The 21660-nt window shown below is 41.0% G+C and overlaps 2 protein-coding genes and 1 non-coding gene across 7 annotated transcripts; 1 reads left to right on the top strand and 2 right to left on the bottom strand.

Annotated features, from left to right (window-relative positions):
* The first annotated feature begins 1116 nt into the window (after nt 1-1116).
* sh3d19 (SH3 domain containing 19) lies at nt 1117-16924 on the top strand. 5 transcript variants are annotated; one of them, XM_046415369.1, is made up of 21 exons: nt 1117-1337; nt 7659-7698; nt 9249-9289; nt 9580-9619; nt 9724-9856; nt 10187-10361; nt 10482-11492; nt 11716-11829; nt 11963-12075; nt 12475-12515; nt 12620-12833; nt 12915-12983; nt 13131-13271; nt 13387-13459; nt 13942-14072; nt 14161-14219; nt 14314-14543; nt 15323-15372; nt 15542-15728; nt 16387-16493; nt 16590-16924. In XM_046415369.1, the coding sequence occupies exons 1-21, from the start codon at nt 1256-1258 to the stop codon at nt 16698-16700; spliced, it is 3162 nt and encodes a 1053-aa protein (XP_046271325.1). In that variant the 5' UTR covers nt 1117-1255; the 3' UTR covers nt 16701-16924. The 5 variants fall into 5 exon arrangements, with proteins under 5 accessions (XP_046271325.1, XP_046271335.1, XP_046271308.1 ...); XM_046415379.1 differs by having other exon boundaries at nt 1118-1337; nt 10208-10361; nt 13128-13271; XM_046415352.1 differs by having other exon boundaries at nt 1121-1337; nt 13128-13271.
* A 627-nt stretch (nt 16925-17551) lies between these two features.
* On the bottom strand, nt 17552-21459 carry rps3a (ribosomal protein S3A). Its single transcript, XM_046415450.1, has 6 exons — nt 21306-21459; nt 20566-20669; nt 20020-20207; nt 18678-18886; nt 17934-18043; nt 17552-17722 (listed from the first exon to the last, which is right to left on the bottom strand). Exons 1-6 carry the CDS (start codon nt 21365-21367, stop codon nt 17595-17597), a joined length of 801 nt encoding a protein of 266 aa, XP_046271406.1. The 5' UTR covers nt 21368-21459; the 3' UTR covers nt 17552-17594.
* LOC124053904 lies at nt 17803-17870 on the bottom strand. The gene has a single exon (XR_006842263.1). It is a non-coding gene; the product is annotated as a small nucleolar RNA SNORD73 (small nucleolar RNA).
* Nucleotides 21460-21660: the final 201 nt, after the last annotated feature.

A 21660-nucleotide genomic window follows, 5' to 3' on the forward strand; every position in this document is an offset into this window, starting at 1 on the left:
TATGAAACAAATAAGCTGGTGAGATATGAGAAGCGTAATATTACTGGATGCTTGTTGTGGGCCAGAGTTTGTCATGGTTAATTCACGGACAGCCTGGATTGTTTGGTCTCCTGAAGCTCCACTTCTCTCAATAGAAATAATATTTCCAAGTATTCCAGTTTCCCAAACCTTTAATTTGGATGAGAAACGTGCAGTATAATTTGTACATTTAAAGAGTAATCCGATCCTACTGACATAAGGGCAGTTTAAAAAAAACAAAAAACCATATTGGTTACTTTTATAAGAGCTAAAATTCAGATTTCACGTAGATATCCACAGTATACCGCCACACGTTGGACAAAAAGTGAAATACAAGGACAGTGTGAATAAGAGCTATGTGACAAATTAATTCTTACTTGACTTAAAGGCGAAATTTCTCTAGTAACGAGTCTTTTTAAAATAATAACATTTGATACAAGCTTATTTTCACTCTGGTTAATCCAGAAACTAAGACTTTCCTCTGAAGCTTATTTGGTTCATGTTGTGTATCGTCCCCACATTACGTCCCTTCCTATATTTATTGGTTCTGTGTAAAGCTTTTACTTATTGTTCAGGATCTCTAAATCCACCCGGGCTTGATTTCCACCATGAAATTATACTGTAGAGTTATGAAAAGGGAAGATCCGACATTTATGTCTGATTTAAGGATAAATTTAGCCCAAGTCACAGTCACCTGAAATGATTTGATCTGAAAACACTAGTATTTATTTGTATATCTTGAAGTTAGTTGGACGGGTTTGGTAAAGGTGAGCAGGCCTGTAGCGACATCTAGTGGCAGAGCGACTGAAGTGCACCTCCGAGTGTAAAGTGTTGAACAATATTAAAATGTTGGTCTCGCCAGGTATTTGACTGGCTCTTGTTAGAAGTTGTTCTTGACTTTTTGAAGAGACAAACGCACCAAGATTGATATATTTGAACCACAAGACACTCCAGCCAGTGAATATTTTCTTTTGTCTGAAGCGTTAACCGTGAACTAAAGGGATAATCCCGCTCTCTCTGTGTACATCCCCACGCAGAAGTTGGACTGCGTTGCGTGTTGGGGTCCCGCACAGCGAGTGGCACCACCTCCTCCACCCACTGCAGGGCAGGACCAGATGAAACTTCCAGAGGACGGGGCAGTGAGCCACGTTTTTAACCACCGCGTAGACAGATGAAGTAACCACATTTCTAATAAAGGCTCTTCGGTGTTTTGTTTTGTTTTTTAATTCGACTTTAAATGGCCGAAGCCCGGCGTGAAGAGGAGGGAGAGATGGGGCGCAGAGATCCGCGGGATGTCGGGAACAGGAGCCAAACAGCAGGTATGTTGGGGAATAAACCAGGCTGACAGGCCAGTGATGGACTGAATCCTCTCCTCAGTCTGCCAGCGACTGCATGCTGAGTTAAAACATGCTGTCTGCTGATCATTTGGTGTCGAAGTGGAGCGTTTGGTTTTGACTTTTGAGAACTGAAGGGCAGATTAAATGCGTTTGGTGACCGACAAAGAAGCAAGTTTAATCATTGTTGTTCTGTTTTGTTTTTTTTTGGTTTTTTGTAAAGACTGAATTTTGCATGTTTTCACCAATTTGCTACACATCACTCACAGGCCTGCTTTACATACTTCAGCAAATCACGCAGTTGTCTTGTGGGAAATGTGGGCGTATGTAGCCATTGTTCTCCATTCATTTGCAAACTAGATGAAAATCCATCAGCAGCCTTTTGGAACTTAACTGAGATGTGTAATTAATCCATCATTGTGAACATCAAGACTGCATTCATTTCAGATTGTTGTGTGGACGAAGATGTGTTTGTTGGTTTTGTTTTTCTCGTTCTTATTGAATGTTTCTGCTTCATTGTCTGCTATGTGTTTGGAACCAGAAGGCTGTTTTCACATCCATTGCTGAAAGTGTAAATTTTTGTTAAGTTTACTTTTATGATTTGGAGGCCAATCCTGGTGAAATCTTTAACGTGCACAGGTGTGATACGGCAACTTGAGTGTGTGCACACACACACACTGATAATACAGTGAAGCAGGAGTCCAGCAGCTAAACTTGTGAAATGGAAAATATTTCTGTGTTTTGGGGATTTTTAATGAGGGAGAAGTAGTAGGTGTCATTTTAGGGATTTTAATGTGGTAATTATACTTCTTACCACACACTGGAGAACGTTCGTTGACACTGGATAGGCTGGTTGTCAAGTTTCGGCCTCCTGAGAGTAAGTAAACTAAAACTTTTAAGTTTGAAAGCATTCCATTTAAGATAAAATACTGCACGACAATAGAAAGGGCATCATAATCAATAACCCCCATCAGCGAAGATGTGATAGCACAAATTTCTTTGGGTTATCACTGAAAAATCCACAGAGCAGAGTCAAAGTGCGCTAATATCAACATCATTAAATGATGTGCCTGCAGGCGCTGAGAGCAACAGTAGCCACAGGCAACAGAACCGAAAAGCTGTCGCCTTATCACAGTTACATCGCTTACCCACTTAGTGGCCCACACACCTCATAGTGTGTCACTCGTCTTTCTTTTAGTTTTGACTTGGCTTAAGCCTGTGATTTTATGCACAGACGTAAACTTTCATTGTCAGTCAGCTGCTTCTCTCTCTCTCTCTCTCTCTCTCTCTCTCTCTCTCTCTCTCTCTCACACACACACACACACACACACACACCCTCTACTTTGCTTAAGAACAAGGTTCCTTCTCAACAGTTGTCTTTGTTCCTATTTTTTCTTCCAACACCTGGTGTGCAAACTCTTATTCCTTGAACCCCACCCCATTACTTTGCCCATTTATCTGCAACCAGTGTATCAGCTCAGACCTCCCCCAAACCACACCCTGACCCCACCAGCTGTCTGGATGGGAATTTCTGTTGGAGACAGGCCGCTGTGGCAGGAACCAACTGTACTTGTCTCTACTTGATGCAGCCTTTATTCCTTCAGAATAATGTTTGAATGTGATACATTCCATCGAGTGGTGTGTACCAGCATATATGTCCATTTCAGGTAGTTTCCGCTGTGAATCACTCGTCTGCATTGGCGCCATCGAATCTTCTCCGACTAAAGGTCCGCACTAGCTGTTGACATTGCGTTAGTCATTCATGACACCACAATCTGTCTTGTTCTTCAGCTGAGGGAAAATCTGTTTTGTATGGTCGTCTGTTAGCAGCAACAAAAATGTCGTGTTTATCCCTGCGTGTTCAATATGACACGACACTGGTGGAAGAAGTGTTCGGATCAGTTACTAAAGTGAAAGGACTAATACCACACCATGAAAACAACTACAAGTAAAAGTCCTGCTCTCAAAACCGTATGCAAGTATAATCAGTTAAATTTACTTAAAGCATCAAAGGTAAAAGTACTCATTCTGTAGAAAAATGGTCCCTGTGAGTGTTTTGACATTTTATATGATGTTTTTGGATTAATATTCCTACTGCATTAATATGCATTTTACTGCTGTAGATGTTCAAGCTGTACTTAATTACAATCCACCATTAAACGCTACTTTAGCCAAAGCTGGAGAAAGACGACAGCTAAACTCCCTGTCAAACTCATGAAGTTCTGGCCAGTGTGGCGCGGCGCTCAGAGGCAGAATGTTTTTCTTTGGCTCCCTTTGTTGCCATCCGCAACACCAGCTGCTCTGTGCCTGCTGTTGCTGTGCTGAGTAATGTCAGCATGTGTTCAAGTGAGAGTGCGGCTGTGAAGGGAAGAAACCCGTCCTGCTGACTTGGCAGCTTTCCCCATGTGCTTGCTTGTGGTGTCTTTTCAGGTGTCTGTGGTCTTTAAATACCAAGGGATATGTGGTGATTAGAATTAGAATCTAAAACTTTATGAAGTGTTCATGGGGCTCATCAATTAATCTGACAAGGATTTGCATTTTCTCAAAAGTCTTCTCATGCACAGTTTGCATTGTCGTGGGGTTCTGCTCTTTCAGATAATCTGCATGCTTTTTAAGAAATACCAATGTCAGCTTGTTGTGTCACCTCTTTGGTCCTGATTGGTACGGTGGCCGACAAGCACCAACGCGCTGCGTATACAGACAGAAAGAAACAAGAAACAATTGCAAAAAAACCCCCAAAAAACCGCTGCATATGCAGTCATACAACAGAAATACTCCAGGCCTCTAGGGGCAGTGCTGAGCTTCAGTTGTATGACTCCATATGCAGCGTTTTCTTTTTGCATTTGTTTTTTCTTATTTGCAGCGCCTGTCCGTATATGCAGCGCGTTTGCACTTGTCGGCCACCGTATTGATTGACATATCACAACAACTAATGGATGGATCGCTGTGAAATCTGCTACAGATATCCACAGTCCCCCGAGTTTGGTGATTTGACCTTTTTTTTTTTTTTTTTTAGCATAATTTTGGTTAATATCTTTGGTTCGTATTAAAATGTCCTGACAAATGTGGGATACCGCCAGAGCAAATCATGCTAACAGACATTCGTGCTCTCCAGAGGGTGAATCATAATAGCCTTGGTGATCACCTGACCTTTTGTCTAGCGCCGCCATCACCTCAAAATTTAAATTTCCATAATGTCTAGAAAACTAACAATATTGTCATCAGCCTCAGCTGTGCTTGTCTTTTTGTAGTAATTAGCAAGCGAATTCGCAAACCTAAGATAGTGACTGTGGTAGTGATTCGTGTGTTAGCATTGCCACTGTGAGCATGTTAGCAATCAGCAAACGTGGTAAACATTTTACATGATTAGCGTGTTAGCATTGCCACTGTGAGCATGTTAGCAATCAGCAAACGTGGTAAATAATTTACACGATTAGCGTGTTAGCATTGCCACTGTGAGCATGCTGGCAATTAGCCATCTAGGGCCATTGCTTTTGAATCTACATACCAGTTTACTCTCCCAGTATCCATGCCAGTGCTTCATATCTGAGCTCATCATTCACAACTTAATTTTTAACCATGTTTTTAATCACTATCTGTGGGAATTGCTACAGCTCAACCAGGATATAAAAAATATTGAGGTGCTGGCCACTGGAAGACTTAAATCCAGCCAACTAGTGAACTTTTAAATCTGCTATTTAATGTCTGTAATGTATCATACAAGTGCAAAAAGCAAAGACAGTAATGTTAGGTATAGGTTATAGGTGTATGTATATGTACAGGTTATATGTTAATAGGTGATGCTACCAGTTGGCTTGCCTGTTATAATTTTATTTGATATGGTTTCGCATAAAAATCCAAGTCATCTGCTATATGTTTCAGAAGAAATAAGACTCCTATGAGGCCATGAACAGATTACCTGCAAGTTTTCATACTGATTTTAAAATTCTGTCACTATTTTTAAAGCGATAAAATGGCCTTATATTAGGCGACAGTAAGGCTCCTTAGGTACTCTGATAATGTTATTGACCACCTTTCAGCCAAATTTCAGCTGAACAAACAGGCCAAACGTTAATTATTCATGTCATGCCAGGAGTGTGAATATCCCTGTGACCTCTAACTTTGCAGGAAAGAGACAGTGACAGTGCGGCGACATGTGGAACAGCCACTACTTCCTGATCGACCACATTCCAGTTCATCAGGCTGGCCAAGTATACACAGGAGAGCTGAGATATTCTAGGGCCCTCCCTCTCTGTCCTGTTGTCTGTGGGTGTGTGTGACTGCTAGTCTTTTATCACACTCACTCGATGGAGCAGGAGGAAGGCTCCTATTGGAAATATTCTTTTGATGCTGAAGATTTGATATTTATTCCTTTAACTCCTCACAGGTAGGGACATCATTGCATGATATCACCAGAGACACGTTTTGTGCAGCGCATCACACACACACAAGTGAAAGCTAACGAGACAACTGTGCTGCTATGTAAATCAGACGACATATTCACAAGGAAATGGTGGTGTTTGTGTATGTGAAATAAGGGTTTGATACTTTGTCTGACTTGCTGAAAACATGTTTTTTTCTCACTAAGTGAAAGTAGACACTGGAGCTAGCTCCACAGGTTGTTGAAGTGTAACCTGAGGTGGGAGCACTGTGGCACTAATGGATAACAAGTAACAGGTGCGACAGGTGGATCTGACTGCAAACGAGGTCGTGGTTTCAGGCTAAAGGCTTTAACAATAATGGTGACTTAAACCATAGCCTGTAGTTTTTTTTCTCCAGGATCCTTCTGAAATATGAGGAAACAAACTACCTTAGATTAGATTGTTTGCATTACTGATATTGCTCCTCAGTCTTGCGGTTAACTATTGAACTTGGATGTGAAATCTACTTTTGGCTGCTTTTATTGCTTGTTGTTTGAGTGAGAAAGCAAATCCAGGTCACTGCCAAACAGCAGACCTCAGGAAATAATAAAACCATAACCTGGAGATTGCTCGCTTCCTTTCACTTTTGCCTGAGTATACTGAACTTCATTAGTTTCCTTTAAAATGACGTACCTCAGATCTCTTGAAGTTCTTTTGACAGTACTGCCGCTCTCTTTAGGAATTCTGTATAAGAATTGTTGTTCAGCGATGTTTCACTTATACTCCTAAAATAGTTTAGTCTGTCAATCCACTGTATTTGAATTATGTCTATATATGTATATTAGATGTCAAATGTAGAAACAAGTGAATTCATTCTGGTTATCATTGTGTCTTTATATTTGGAAACACCAGCACACTTAACACACTAACCAGTTCATCAAGATTTTAGTTGCTGCTCCTGCTGGTTAAGGGTTACATAGTTCCTTAAATTCATTCCCAGGCTACAGGTTTTGCCTGCTTTGACTGGTATCTTAGCTGACTAATGTTAGAAAAGTGTTTATAGATATTTCTGTGTCACTCTGACTTTACTGATTCAGTCTGGTTATCATCATGATGCTTCATACACTGACTACCACACTGATGACTGCTGCTGTTAAGTTCTGACACTTGTGTTTATGGGGTGTATTAAAATATAGTCAGAGTTATTGTATTTGTATGTTGCATTTCTGAGCCCATAGACGGCAGTAGACGTGATATCATCCCTTTGCCAATCCTGCATGGCACGATCTTCTTCACTTCTTGCTTTTTTTCAGGAGCTTTTTTCATTCAGGGGATGATATTTGAAACCATCATTGTGCTGCAGTTATCTAAAATCAAGGGACTGTATATTCCTCTGAAAGTGTTACAAATCCTTGTTCATTCAGTATGGATGTGAACACCTTCCAACACCTTTCTAGCTGAAAGACGGCGCTTTAATCGTATAGATGTTGTTTCATTTTAAAGCCAGTGCACCTGAGTGGAGTCAAAACAGTGAAAATCATCCTACTGTCCTGGTCCAAACAGAGAACAATATATACCCTGAGACAAAATAAAACCATGGTGGTACTTACCTGAATATTTCTGTGTATTGGGCCATTGTGAGTAATGTAGCAAATCAGTGAAAAGGATTGGTTGAGTGTGACTGATTTGTCAGCTACCCACTGAATCAGACAAAACAGTCATTCCCTTTTGATGATCCTATCTCTTAACAGTTTCCCAATTAGACTTTATACTCTATCAGGATATGCATTATATTGATACAGAGGATTTTATCCCTATAACCCACTTGTATTACAGATATGACATGTAAATGACATAAATCTTCATTCCATTAATGCTGTGAGTTCTGGGATGTTATCTTTGTTGCTACACATTTTAAACCTCTGTTGTCTCTTTTTCTCTGCAGATCATCCTGAAAGAACCAAGCCAGATCATTTAAATTCTTGGTATGTCTTTTTTGTTCTTTTTTTTTTGGATTACTACTAAAAGCTGTTGACTCACCATCAGTGAACCATATGTGTTGCTGGGAACAGGGCCCTGCGCCTTTAACAGTCAGATCTGCTGATGGCGAGGTTGTGAATGGACCAAACAATACACTGATCTCTTCTCACTGACTGACTGACAGAAGGTCACTGTGGGATACAAATGGGTCACCCTGGATTTTGTTGTTGTTGTTGTTTACATTAAGCAAAGTAAAGCTTCCTCACTTACACTTGAAGAACTGACAGAGAAAATAATTTAAAACACAGTTTAAGAGTCCACAGGATGTTTTTATCCTTAATATCCTTGTTTGCAGCTTGGCAAATATAAGGATTAAATAAATCACGTGTTATCAGGACCGGGGCGGGGAGAGGCAACTAGTCTTTGCCCAAGAGAGTTTGCATCACCCTCCTGCAGTCGTTCCTTAATAAGCACGATATGCATTAATGATGAGCCTGCCTCTGCTGTCAAGAGAATTCACCACAGCTTTGGTAAAGAGGCTGTTAGCACGCAGTTGTTTAATCTCTACACTTTTAAGTGAGAAAAGCACAAACACGAGGGACCTTAATGTTCCGGTGTGATCAGAACCTTCACCACTGAGGAGTAAACGTCACGCTGTGTCAAACGTTCGGCTCCCGCGGTGAGAGAGGGTGATGTGTAGAGGAGCAGCTGTTTGTCCTGTGTTTACCTGGAAGTGGTACCGTCTACAGGGCACCGCGTTGATGTACGGTAGGCGGTTTTCAGCCGAGACCATGAACAGCACTTTAACGGGTGGTTAAATTTGTTCATTCGTGTAAATCTGGAAGTCATCACTCTTTGCAGCACGTTTTGTGGTACAAACCTGTGGCGAGACTTCAGTTTTTTTTTAAATTTTAGAAATATTTTTGATTTGAAAAACCATCACTTTGTTGAGTATTGTAATGCAGAAATGATAAAATTTGCCTGGCGAAAGCCTTGTTGCTGTTCTTGCCTTATTTAAACCATAATTATCTGAACTAGCAGCTTTGAGCTCTTCCTATATTAAGCTGAGTCAAAAATATCTCCATCTGCTTCCATTCACATGTGCCACTCCTATTCTGTGTTTACATCTCAGAAAGCAATAATTCGTCCCTTCAGCAATTACATAGAATACAGAAAATGCACTGTGTATTATGACTCCTTTGACATTTTAGAATCTCCTTCTCTTTTTATTGTTTTAGCCTGTTTTGTATTTCCTGTTACTTTAATTTTTTGTTCTTTTTACACCATGAAGCTCTTTTATTAAACATTCTCCTGTTTTCTTTATGTCATTTTTTTAGTTTAAAGTCATATACTTCAAATCCTATTTCTCTGCTTCGCTTTACAACAGCAGTATACCAGTGTGGATTGAGCGTATTGTGTGGTGTAGGCCAGGTGTGACTGAAGAGATTTTGTTCTTTAACAGTTGAGTCACCACACAGGTATGAACCTGCTGGTTTGTGTGAGACCCACACCTTAGTGATAAATCCTGTTGTGCTTTTTTTTTTTTTTCCCTCAGCCAAGGACCGCTGTCTTCTATACGAGCTGCTATCAAACGAAGTGAGTTTGTGTGAGAAAAAGTGACATTTCAGTGACAATTGCAGGTCACATTTAAGCAACACATCCTGAATTAGTCTTTTGTTTAAAATGAAAGATTTATAAGGGAGAGTTATTAGCATGCTTAAAAAATTTTTTGTTCATTATAATTATATAAAATATGCAATCATTTATATAATTTTTTTTTGAGAAAACAGAAAACACAATGTAAAGTTGTCTTTTAGATCGAAGTCTTTTGAAATGTGAAAAAAGGTGAGAAATAATTAACATAATTATGATTCTTCTCCTTTCAGCAAGAACAAACTCCCAGAGTGATCACACCAGAGAAAGAAGGTAATGCAAACAAAGCAGAAAGCCAATCATCTGTAACCATGTGTATGCTGGTGTTCTGAATTGGTGCCCTTGATATACAGTATAGGCTGTGGTTTTTGTTCCAGGCGACCAGAGATCACCATCGTCTCAGCAGAACCTCTGGCCAGTAACAGCTGGTTCTCAGGACCCTCTGTGGTTTTCCCTCCTCCCCTTCCTCCTCAGAAAGGCTGGTCAACAGGCATACAGGCTGTTTCCCAGGTAGACCTAATCAATTTTGATCTAAATTAGGTGTTTTATGAATTTGTTGTCCGCGTATGAATACACTGAAAACAAACTGAGCAAGTTTTTGCAGTTTTAAGCAGAGGTATAGCCAGAATCTCAAAGAAAATGCAGACACCAACTGTGACATTTTTATTCTATTATGATTATTATTGTAATTTCAATATATTAAATCTAAAAATACTGGATCTTAATTGCAGAATGTAAACCCCCTTCATTACCTTAAAAAATAAATCCTAATTTAATATACAGCACATGAATAAATAAAATATCCTGGATGTGTGAATGCTTCTCTTTTTCATGACTTAGCCCCCACCATCCTATGACCAGGTGATTCAAGAGAAGACCCAGGAAGAGCATATTGTCAAGCCCACTGCAGCCCCCCGCCGGACCACCTGCACCGCCACAAGTGCCACGCAGACTGACCCTGTGAGGGAAGACGCCTCCACCGTTGCCCCGCAGTCAGTGCAGAAAAGACCAGCTGGTAAGGCACGAGAATCAGTGGTGATGGTGTAAAGGTCTACTGAACTGCCAGTTTTAAGTTTCAGTCTATCTCTGCTTCTACACGTGATTATTCTTCCATGATGGTCACGTCTCGTTCCAGGTAAAAGGCCACAAAAACCACCAAGGCCAGCGCTTCTGAAACCAGTGAAAAGAGAACCTGCCACTGAACCCACCGATGAGGAGGTTGCAACAAATACTGCACCACCCACAAGCTCTGAGGAGCAAAGTGACCCCAAGTCGGAAGTAAAGCAAACCAATCAAGCAGATTTCTCTCATACATGCACCAGATCTGTCACTGTACACTGGGATATTCCTACAGCAAACCTTTCTACCACTGCTGCTGAAACTACTACCTCTACTTCAGATTCAGAACACAATCAACGGCCCGTTCCTCTTCCTCGTACAAAAGCCCGAAAGCAGGCAGTTACAGAAGAGGTCAAAATTCAGACTTTGGTCAGGCTCAGTGAAAATTGTGACAACAGTCACTCTGATCCAGAAGAGGTTTCATCGAGTAAGTATTTAAAGGAGTTATTGGAGATATTTAATGCAGATAACAAGCGTGAGAACAACAGCGACACTGTAGAACAAACAGACGAGACCTTACAAGGTGAAAATGCTGGTGGCGAGATGAGCGCTAGCCACAGTCAACGCAACATCCGGGCCAGGATCCAGGCCTTTGAGAGTCAGGCTGAGGCAACTGAACCAGTCAAACCCGAACCTCGACCTAGGAAGGCCATCAACAAACCCCCAGTTGCTGCTAAACCTTCTGCAGCTCTTAAACCTCAGTTTAGCCACAGTATAGACGATGACTTCCAGGGTGTCTCATCTACAAACCTTATATCAGCCACCAGACCTCAGCCTCCTAAGAAACCTGTGGGACTGTCCATAAAAGACGAACTAGAAGCTTTAAACAACAGGGCAGTCATCCCAAACAGATCACGTCCTTCTGTGCTGACCAGAGCTAACAGCATCTATGAAGAGGAACCTCCACCAGTTCCACCAACACCTCCGGTGAAGCCTTTTAAGGAACCCCTGAAACTGAACCTTAATATAAACAACCACAACTCAGCGTCCATGTTCAAAGAGAATGAGTATGTGGACAATCCATCAAGTGAGTCGCGTTTTATGTTAAACTGTAAATTTTGTGAGACTGTTCTGTTCTTACTGCTCTGTAGCTATGCAGCATAGTCAATAGTTACACCATAGAGTAATCTGTTGAGTAATCAGCTGTTTTCTTAGAACATTAAACCATAATTTATAAGTAACCTTTCAATGTTATAGAGTACTGCACAGCAATCAAAGTAAATAACTGAAACTGAAATAACTTTATTCAGATCACATCCCAGTCAAACCTCTGCACAATGCAGACAGCAATGGAGGCTCTTTCACCAGACAAAGTGTATCACGGAGACCAACCACCATCAGGGTCCCCAGCAGAACTGGTTCATGTGAGTCCAAACATTGTATTTCATAGTTTATTGGTGTTTTTAATATTATACACGTGTTTCTATTTTTAAAACGATACAAAACATATTGGTACAGGTTTTCAGTATGTTGTAGTAAAGGCAGCTCTCTTCACAGTGTCAGATCATTTTCAGGACGGCCCCCCTCCTCTTCCGCCTCAGAAGCCCGTAGGCAACCTAAGCACCTCAACCAACCACAGACAAAGCCTGATACCCATCCTCCCCCATCAGGTAAGATTTGCATTAACCTGAGCAATTTAAAAATGAGCAGGAAGGAGAATAAACTTGTGTTGTCTACCTCTTTCTTACTACTGTGCATACAGAGGGCCTTCTCCTTTCTAAACTTGCTCACTTTTAAACTATGCCGTGGTGCATTTTGTGCCCAGAAAATCTTCCTCAATCAGGTTTATCTTGTCTGTCAGCTGTGTGGCTTACCTGCTTCATTTCCTCGGCTTTGCACAAACAAAGACGCTATTGTAGCCCCGTGAGCACATTGCCTGCTGTTGAGCTGAAGCTAGCTGTGGATGAATGCTATGTGTTGCAGCCTGGTTTCCATGGTTTCCAATACCATGTGCGGTGTGTTCATTTGTTTTAGTCCTAATAAAATTTCACAATTGGATTCTCCTCCAGGATTCTTTCCAGTCTGGGCCAGAGTTATCACTGCCACCTCGGTGAGTCAAAAGAAAAGCACATCTAGCAGTAACATTTAAACGTGGTACACTTTAGAACACTTTGTAAAAAGCTTGCTCAACTTGATGATGGTGTTTCACTTCAGGAGGCTGAGTACAAGCAAAACCCTTCCACCTCGCCCACCTCCAGCCAAAACAGGCCCAGGAAGACCTCCCCCACCCAACCTTCAGTCCACAGGTCGATCCCAGTCAGCACCACAGGAAGCTACACCGAAGCCCCAGGCACAAAAGCCCCACAGGAAAGGACCTGTCTTACCTCCAAGGCCCAACCCAGGCCACCGTCTCTACAACAAATACACTGTGAGTGAGATCCCACTGTTGTAATCATGTTTTAAGTACCGTTTGATGAGCAGATGTTTTACTTTTGCTTTCTTTCACCAGCTTCAGCTTTCTCATGGGATTGCTGCCGTGGACTACAATGGGGCTAATACAGGAGAACTGACATTTCAGGTGTCTAAGCTATCTTTTACTAGCTCACATATTACTTTTATATAAAAGTGAGATGTTAGTCTCAATTCCACAAGATTTCTAAAAGAGCTGGATGTACAAAGTTGACTCGGTGACAGAGAATATCTGTGTTGGCCTTTTAAATAGAAGAATGAAGTGCTTCTGCTGCTGGAGGAGATTGACCGCAATACATTTGAGTGCCAAGTTGGAGATTCGAGAGGCAGAGTCCGCAAGTCTCACATTAAGGTCATAACTCCTCTCGACTCCGTCTCAAACGCGTCCCCACCACAGGTAACTTGTTCTTATTTATGAGCATACCTACGTGCCTAAAATACCTGAGGCTTCTTGCGCCTTTGTGCCCAATGGGCTGTGATACATTCACTGCTAAGTTTCTTCTGCCTTTTAGGGTGCCAGTCCGACTGGTTCAAGTTTAGCTGGTTATGGGCTGAAGGTGCAGGCCTTACACGACTTCATTCCAGGTGACACATCTTTTTTTTTTTTTTTTTTTATAACCAAACGGCTGCTAATACTCACAATAAAATAAGACAATATATTAAAAGAATAGTTTGACATTTTGGAAAAATAACTTGTGTACGACAGGATTTATATACATTGACTAAACAAACTACATACAGAACACAAAAGAAGTACAATTTTCACGAGTATTTTTCATCTTTGGGAGAGAGCTAGGCTAGCTTTGTCCTGTGCTACAACCACAAATAGGAGGAAGTAGCTAACAGCTCTGTCCAAAATTTAAAAATACATCTAGAAACACCCCTGAAGCTAGCTAACATGTTGAGTCTCATTTCTTTATTCATATGCAAACTCAAACACAAACATTAGTGATATTCTTGCACTTCAGAGAGAACCAGGCTGATTCCCATCTGTATGCTAGGCTTTAACTGTTATACAGATCCATAATACACAGCTATGAAATTGGTGATGTGTCCTACACACACAGTGGGTCCAGGAGAACTCGGTCTGAGAGCTGGAGATGTTGTGACCATGGTGGAGCAGGTGGATAGTGAGTGGTACAAGGGCACCTGTCGGGGAGCTACTGGTTTCTTTCCCATCAATTATGTCAAAGTCCTGGTAAGCAGAGATCACATCTTTGTGTCATTTCAAAATGTTTACTATGATTGAAGATTCACTGAATTTAACAATTTCATTATCATTCCAGTCAAATTCACCAAAACCCCTCCCTGAACGGAAAGTGAAGCCGCCACCTGCTACAGTCAGGTACTGTTTATACCGCATAATTGTTTGCACCAGTGTTTACACACTGCGCTGATGAACTAGCCTGATGTTTCAAATGTTGCTGACTCCCCTAAAGTGGTCCAAGATGCGTGGCGAGATTCGACTTCGAGGGGGAGCACAGTGATGAGCTGACGTTCTCTGAGGGGGATGTGATCCAGCTGAAGGCGTACGTTGGACAGGACTGGGCTCGAGGACAGATTGGCATCTCTACTGGTATCTTCCCTCTTAACTTTGTGGAGGTCATTGAAGATCTGCCTCCACCTCTGATTCAACAGCAGACACAGGTCAACAAGATAGCATTGCCTGGTAAGATTACATGGAAGCACCAGCACTAAATCCACTCATTCTTTACTCCATGCCCTTGTTTGGCCAGTAATTAATTGAAATTCAGTTTGCCAATGTCTTAAATGGGAATATTTACATTACACCAACATATCATCCGCTTGATCCTCAAATAAAAACAGAACAGCAACTGTGTCTATCAGCGGAAAGCCTTTATCCCTTCATGTTGGCTGACATCTCGCTCGATGGCATGTCAGGAATCTGTGCTTCTGTTTATATTTAATTAAATAGCTGTTTACAAAAGGCATCTTAACAAAAATGAACCTGAATTCTGGACACATTCAAGCAACAAGATCCAAAGGGGTGAGTTTAGTGTAAATACTGAGATCCTTAATTAAAGTCCAATCCCCCCAAATTTTTATAAAAAGTTAATTTACTTTTTTATTTATTCAGTTAGCTGTTATTTTCTGTAGATTTCTTTATGGAACCATTAAGTACTTCACCACAACAAACTATACTAACTAAAATAAGTGTCCCAGAACTTTATGTCTGTAATTTGTCCAATATTAGGAAATTAGCAAAACACATTATAGTTATATTTCCCATCATGAAGGCTTTTGAATGAAATTCTGAAGTCCTGTAAATACTGAATTTGTATATTTATTTTGTCAGCTTGCAACTCCTCTCATATTAAACGTAGTGGTAGAACACGAAAACTAGTAGGTCACGAAACCCAACAAATTGTTAATGGCTGATGGATGATGTATGGGTTTAATTGTTAGTAACCTGTTTTCCCCCCACAGGCATGGTTACTTCTCCAAGTACACACCCTGAGGTTGCCAAACCTTCTCAGGTAAAATAAATAAATAAATAAATAAATAACAAGAACCAACCAACCAAAAAAAGAAAAGAAAAAAATCACAGATAAAGGCTTGTTCCATTTGAATACGGTGAATGGTGTTCGTTTTACCAATACCTATACCATCTGTCTGCCTTTATCTCTTGCCCTGGTGATTCTGCAGGCATCTCAGTCTGGCGTGGAGTGGGTGGTGGCTCTGTATGACTTTGCTGGCAATTCGGAGGGCGACCTGTCCTTTCAACAGGGCGACTGCATCCTGATCAGCCAGCACATTAATGCTGAGTGGAGCCGCGGCAGGCTCGGCGGCAGAGAGGGCATATTCCCCATTGCTTTTGTTGAGAGCTGCACAGGTATGAAGTTCTCACAGCATCGGTATGTTGACGATGCGACAAAATGACTGCCTAAGTACTGTACTTCCGATCTGGTGTCAATATAGACAAGCGCATTAGAGAGTGTCTTGGTGCTACCATGTGGTTGGTTGAGAAGGTCTTAAATTGCTCACAAATGTGAGAGAAAATTTGTCACACATTCTTCAAGTAATTGATTTGTGGGGCAAATCAAGTGTACTTTTGCATCTAACAGTGACAAACTATTATCACTGGCAGTGTGATTGCCAGCAGTGGATATTTTCACTATTGATTCAAATGCTCAAGACCTTATTCATCTATTAAAGGTGCCTTTCACAATTCTAAGAAAGCCCAGGGTGATATCTTCAAATTACTCTAGTCAAACAAAGATATTCAGTCTAAAGCACCAAATAGTCACTATTAAGCTATAAGAATAAGAACCCGTACCTGTATTTTTAGATTTAGACTTATCTTGCTTTTGTTTATCCTATTTTTATATCTTTCACTTTTCTTTCTCGGTCAGGAAAACTGCAAGTGCAATGTCTGTACGAAAGGAATTTCCCTTCGGGGATAAATAAAGGAATTCTGATTCTGAAACAAATAATTAATCGACACATGGGCAGTTTCACTGATACGTTAATTCAGTGTATGTCCCTTTCAGCAGGCCAGCAGTCATCTGTTGACCAGCAGAAGATAGCTGCTGTTGGGGGCAGAGCCAGGGCCATGTATGAGTTCACATCAGACTGTGATGAGGAGCTCTCTCTGCAGGTATAGCGATATTGTTGTCCCTAATGCACAAGTTAAGATACAAATACCTACTGAGAGCATTGCCATTGAGTCACCCTCTCACTCCATCTCTCTCAGGTTGGAGATATTATAACCGGTCTGGAGTCTGTTGATGAAGAATGGTACCTGGGGGATTTGAGAGGAAAGCGGGCCCTGGTACCTAAAAACTATGTGCAAGTACTAACCTAAAACCATGTTGCCTTCACTACAAGAAGACACTGCTGGACGCTCCTGGGCCTGAGATGAGATCTGAGCGACCCGAGGTTTTCACCAGTAAAAGTCTAAAGAGAACTCTTAAACTGGAACACAGTATTTCAACTTTTTTTTTCTTTTTACCTGCTGCATTAACTTAAAATTAAATGTTTATTGAATAATTTCTTGTGGTTATTAATAAATATCAGAGTAAAGCCGGCTGACATTTTCAATACACACAGGGTATTACATGCAGTTCAGGATTCTTCACTGCCTGTGCATTTGTGCCACCTAGTGGTTTCTCATTTTCCTGTCCAAAGTTAATACCTTATGACTTTTCCTTCATAACTGGGTTTGTCGCTTACATTCCATTCAATTCAAATAAAGGTCAGACAACTTAAAAGGGAACAAAAATATTGATACCAGATTAAGTATTTGTACCATTTTAGCCACTCATTTCTAGATTTCTGTTCAAGTAATGGAGTAATGGAGATTGCCATGAATGTGACCACCTCTAATTGCCGCTGTTCTAAGTCTTTACCTTTGCCTCATTTTGCCATCTCCCAAATCACTTGTAATTTCCATTTTCAAAAGTGCTACATAAAATTTACTATAATGCAAAACTCGTTTTATGGAATTCAAACTAATGTACTGGATAAATCAAAAATCACTCGATATGGAACAGTTGGCACAGATTATGTCTCATGGCCACATGAGCCTCTACTAAAACTGGCACACGCATCTTTCATTCTGCAGCCTCAACTTTTGGATTTGATTTCACTGCTTGTACAGGTTTCGGTTGTGTTCTATTACTATATGCACAAGACAAAAAAGAAAGGAAAAAAAAGTCTGTTGGTCATTTACATTTTTTATTAAATCTGTCAGGATGTTTTAGACTGTCTCCTGGATGGGGGGCTCATAGCCATCAGCCCTCTCCACCTTGGCTCCAGCGTCATCACCGGTTGCCTTTGCAGCACTGCCAGCGCCGCCCTCACCATGGAGCTCCATCAGTTTGCCCACTGCAACAGAACAAACAGCTTTTTTTTTTGTCATCTCTCCACAATAACCGAAAACAATGTTTTTTCCCCTCATGTGAGGGAACATCAGCTGATCTCAATGGGTAATCAGGCGATCATCTGGGACCGAAACAGTTTGTCATCACGTGTTTCCACAGGTTGAAAGCTTAAAAATCCACTGGTATAGCCAGTGTCTCAGCTGTGCATCACTTACATTCAAACTTGGGCTTCTTAAGCATCTTGACCTTGCGGACGTAGACGTCATGTAGAGGGTAGATGGACTGGCAGGCCTTCTCAATATCCTTACCAACGCTGTCGGGGATCCTGTAACAACAACACACAACCCATTACTGCAAAGGGTAATCACAATTAACACTACAGCATTTAAATAAAAAAAGTTTCCAATAAATTACGGAAATCGCCTTTCAGACATTGTGATTTTCCCTATTCACACACACACACACACACAGCTACATCCAGGAACATTTCTGTCTTGCACCTTGTCACTGGCAAGGCACAGGCCAACAGAGGGAAGTAATGCAAACTTGTGGATGCCAGCCACCATGAAAAACAGAAGATGGGAGCAAAGCCAGATGTACATGTGGCTAAAAGAGGTCTCATTTTTAAAAACATGACAGGCTAGGTGTTTGTCTGGTGCTCTTGTAATATTAAACAATTCTGTGAGACAGTGTACTTTGTGACCTTAAACAAGCTGCAGATTCAAATGTCATGATTCTTGTCATTGGGTCACACAAAAGCAACTTGTCAGATGGGCATAACCCTTCACATGCTTGTCCCAGCCATACAAGCATTTTCCCTGAAAAGATTCAAGGTCTTGAGGTGCTAAAAATTTCTCTGAATATTGAACTTAAGCTATATACTTAACTTATATACTACTTAAAATATACTTTGACCAAATGATGATTAATTTCTGCAGGAGAAACTGTTCTTGACTTACAGCTTGTTGACGACTTCCTTCAGGTCATTGGTCTGAACCTCACGGGTCATGATCTCCATCATCTTCTTGCGGATCTGGCGGACCTGCTGGTGCTGGGCATAGGAGGTCTTTCTGATCTGGTTGGTGCGCTTCTTTGTGAAACCCACGCAGAACAGACGCAGAAGGTAGCCATCGGTGGTCTTCACATCCACATGGGCTTCAATCATGGTCTGAATGAAGACAGATCAATCCTGATTAGATGTCGCAGTGAGGATTTCACCCCACAACAGTTTCAACCTGTCATCTTTCCATTTGTGACAGTACCTATATTCCAAACAGCGTGGTAATCTAACTCATCATGCTCACATTCCTTGCACCTGCCATCTATTTCCTTCTTCACATAAGATACACTCTCATAACCAGATGGCAGGTCTGTTTACTTGGTGTTTGCGAGATTCACTTATTTAAAAGCTTTGTAAATAAAACAAGCAAAATGTCTTTACATTACGAGAGGATGAACAGCATGACCTTTTGCAACCAAGATACATATCGAGTCAGTAACCATAAGCAGTATGTCTGGTGAGCAAAAATACATTTGAAACTTTAATCCAAATGCTTCATAGTATTATTTGAAAAGTGTGGGGAAAAAACGACCCAAACACCAACTTCACTTCTTTTCTAGAGCTTCATAGAGCTCAATATAAAGATACCCTAGCTGTTCAGGAGTACAAAATGCTCCTAAACTCAAGGCAGCACTGCTCCTGCAGGGGCAGGGAGGAAATTATAAGACTACTGAAAAAAGAAATGCAACATGGAGTCTAACTGAAGCCTTTTTGCTTTGCTTCTAACAAATGTAAAAACTCCTCAGGAGGTTTGCTACTGATCTCCGTAATACACAAATGCCACATGAGTACAGGACAAATCATACAATTAATTTTCATGCCTGTTTTGCCCCCAAAGAAAGCTCAACCCTCTGTTCTTTTTTTCTAGTAAGGTCTCTTCAGTTGCATTTAGAGGCTCTTCTGTACCAGTTTACTTCTGGTACCACTAAAGTAGTTAATTAAGCAAATAAAAGCAGCCAGCCTAAAAATTCAAACACCTGACCTTTTAGTTTCAACCAAACATTGCCACTGATCCTCAAACCAGATTATCTTGATCTGTAACATTTACTAAATAAGGCACATAAACCTGATGATTAATTATAAATGTTGTGGAATAATAAACTTCTAAAACAGGACTAGGTAACAACCAACGTTTGAAGTCTAATAAGGATCATGCAAGTACTGATTTGGTATTGTTGCCTCAACACATAATGGCTACAGTTAAATTTTGAGGCAGACACAGAACACCCTTTCATCATTACCTGCCACTTCTTGACCATGGAGCACATCTTGTCGCGGGTCAGGTCCATGCCGTGAAAGTTGGTGAGGCAGTTCTTGCCCTGAACATCCTCAGTGATGAGCTTGAACTTGCGGAAGGCCACCTCGTCGTTCTGCAGGTCAGCGAGGCTCACCTCAAACACACGTCCCTTAAGACCATCTGAGGCGATTCCTAGGTGGTTGCAGGATGATGCATACAAGTTAGAAATGAAGCACATGTACAGATTAACGTAACTGCAATCTTTGGAACATGTGGAACCTGAGTATTTGGGATATGACTTTCTGAGAAATAATCAGCAACCACCATTTGGGACTGAAACACTATCCTATATCACCACTACAAAACGAAGGCTATCCACATAGTTGCCACTTATTAGGTTTTTAAACAGCATCTAAAGTTTCATCCGTAAGTTTGACTATCATCTCAATCATCCCTCACGGACAAGGTCTTTACACAATGACAGTAATGTGTGGGACAGTTCTATTAATGCAATGCAGTATTAATGCAAATGATCACTTTTCAAACTTACTGGTTCCCTGAGTCCTGGTGACCAAGGTCTTGCCAAGATTGCGGATGTTGAACATGGCTGGTGCCTTGACATCATACCAGTCCTTCTTGGAAAAAGGGTCCACACTGCATGAGAACAAGTAGAAATGATAATCCACTCTATACAAATCATAATCCAGACGGGACTGGACAGTGGGCTTACGACCTTACGTCGGCTAGCAAGCCGACTAAGCACGCACTCCAGCGCACACTAATCAGACCAGAGAACAACACGGATAACTTAGCTCCAGCAATTCAATGTCAATGATTTCCCAAACGACTTTACCATACAATTCAGCCACTCCAGTAGCCCGGTGCAACTACGGTTATCCTCATTTGTAATCAATTAACTGTCGCATTTGACTGCCATGTTGATAGGTAAGCTCGGCTAAGTCCATGCTAACATTTGGTAGCCTATCGCAAATAGTCACTGGTAGTATGTATGTGGCCAAACTGGTGTTTTTTTAGGTTTCCATAGGCAGACCTCCTAGAAACCCAAGAGACAAATATGATAAACATAAATAAATTGTAACGAACTAACACAGGAACACGGCATGCTACAACTTCATCCAGCGCAGCAGAGGCCGGCGACGACGAGACTAGTACTCGCCCTGTAACATCTATTTAAAATCATCTTCATCCTTCACATTTCTTAAACACATTTGACATTATTGAAAAATGCAAAGCCTCTTTCGAGTAACAATGAGTGAATTTGCTACTTACATCTTCTTTTTGGCACCTTTCTTGCCGCCTTTGGTCAGCCTCTTATTCTTGCCGACTGCCATGTTGGCTACAGGGAGTGAAAGAGGAGGAAATTCGAAATCCCGCGAGAAATAAAGAGACTGACCGAGGTTGTGAGATTTGTCTTATCTCGCGAGTCCTTGTAACTTCTCTTGGCGCCCTCTGTTGGTGAGAGGCTAATATTTCATCTAATAACGTCATGGAATAAGCTTTAATGGGTAAATTATCCTCTTTGTGTTGTGTATGGAAGCAAATAAATACCACAATAATTTAATTTTATAATCAACCGAATTTTTTAATTGTTGAATTAAGACATTACTGAATCTGAAACTATTTA

The sequence above is a fragment of the Scatophagus argus genome, chromosome 2 (assembly GCF_020382885.2).
Source record: "Scatophagus argus isolate fScaArg1 chromosome 2, fScaArg1.pri, whole genome shotgun sequence".
In the NCBI taxonomy this organism is placed as follows: Eukaryota; Metazoa; Chordata; class Actinopteri; family Scatophagidae; genus Scatophagus; species Scatophagus argus.

Bases quoted from the DNA above. Each gene is read 5' to 3' on its own strand.
- sh3d19 (XM_046415352.1), top strand. From the start codon at position 1,256: ATGGCCGAAGCCCGGCGTGAAGAGGAGGGAGAGATGGGGCGCAGAGAT. The intron at 14,073-14,160 runs GTAAGCAGAGAT...TTATCATTCCAG, and splicing joins TCAATTATGTCAAAGTCCTG to TCAAATTCACCAAAACCCCT. The intron at 16,494-16,589 runs GTATAGCGATAT...CATCTCTCTCAG, and splicing joins ATGAGGAGCTCTCTCTGCAG to GTTGGAGATATTATAACCGG.
- rps3a (XM_046415450.1), bottom strand. From the start codon at position 21,367: ATGGCAGTCGGCAAGAATAAGAGGCTGACCAAAGGCGGCAAGAAAGGT. The intron at 20,670-21,305 runs GTAAGTAGCAAA...GTTCTCATGCAG, and splicing joins AAAGGTGCCAAAAAGAAGAT to TGTGGACCCTTTTTCCAAGA. The intron at 20,208-20,565 runs GTAAGTTTGAAA...GCAACCACCTAG, and splicing joins CACCAGGACTCAGGGAACCA to GAATCGCCTCAGATGGTCTT.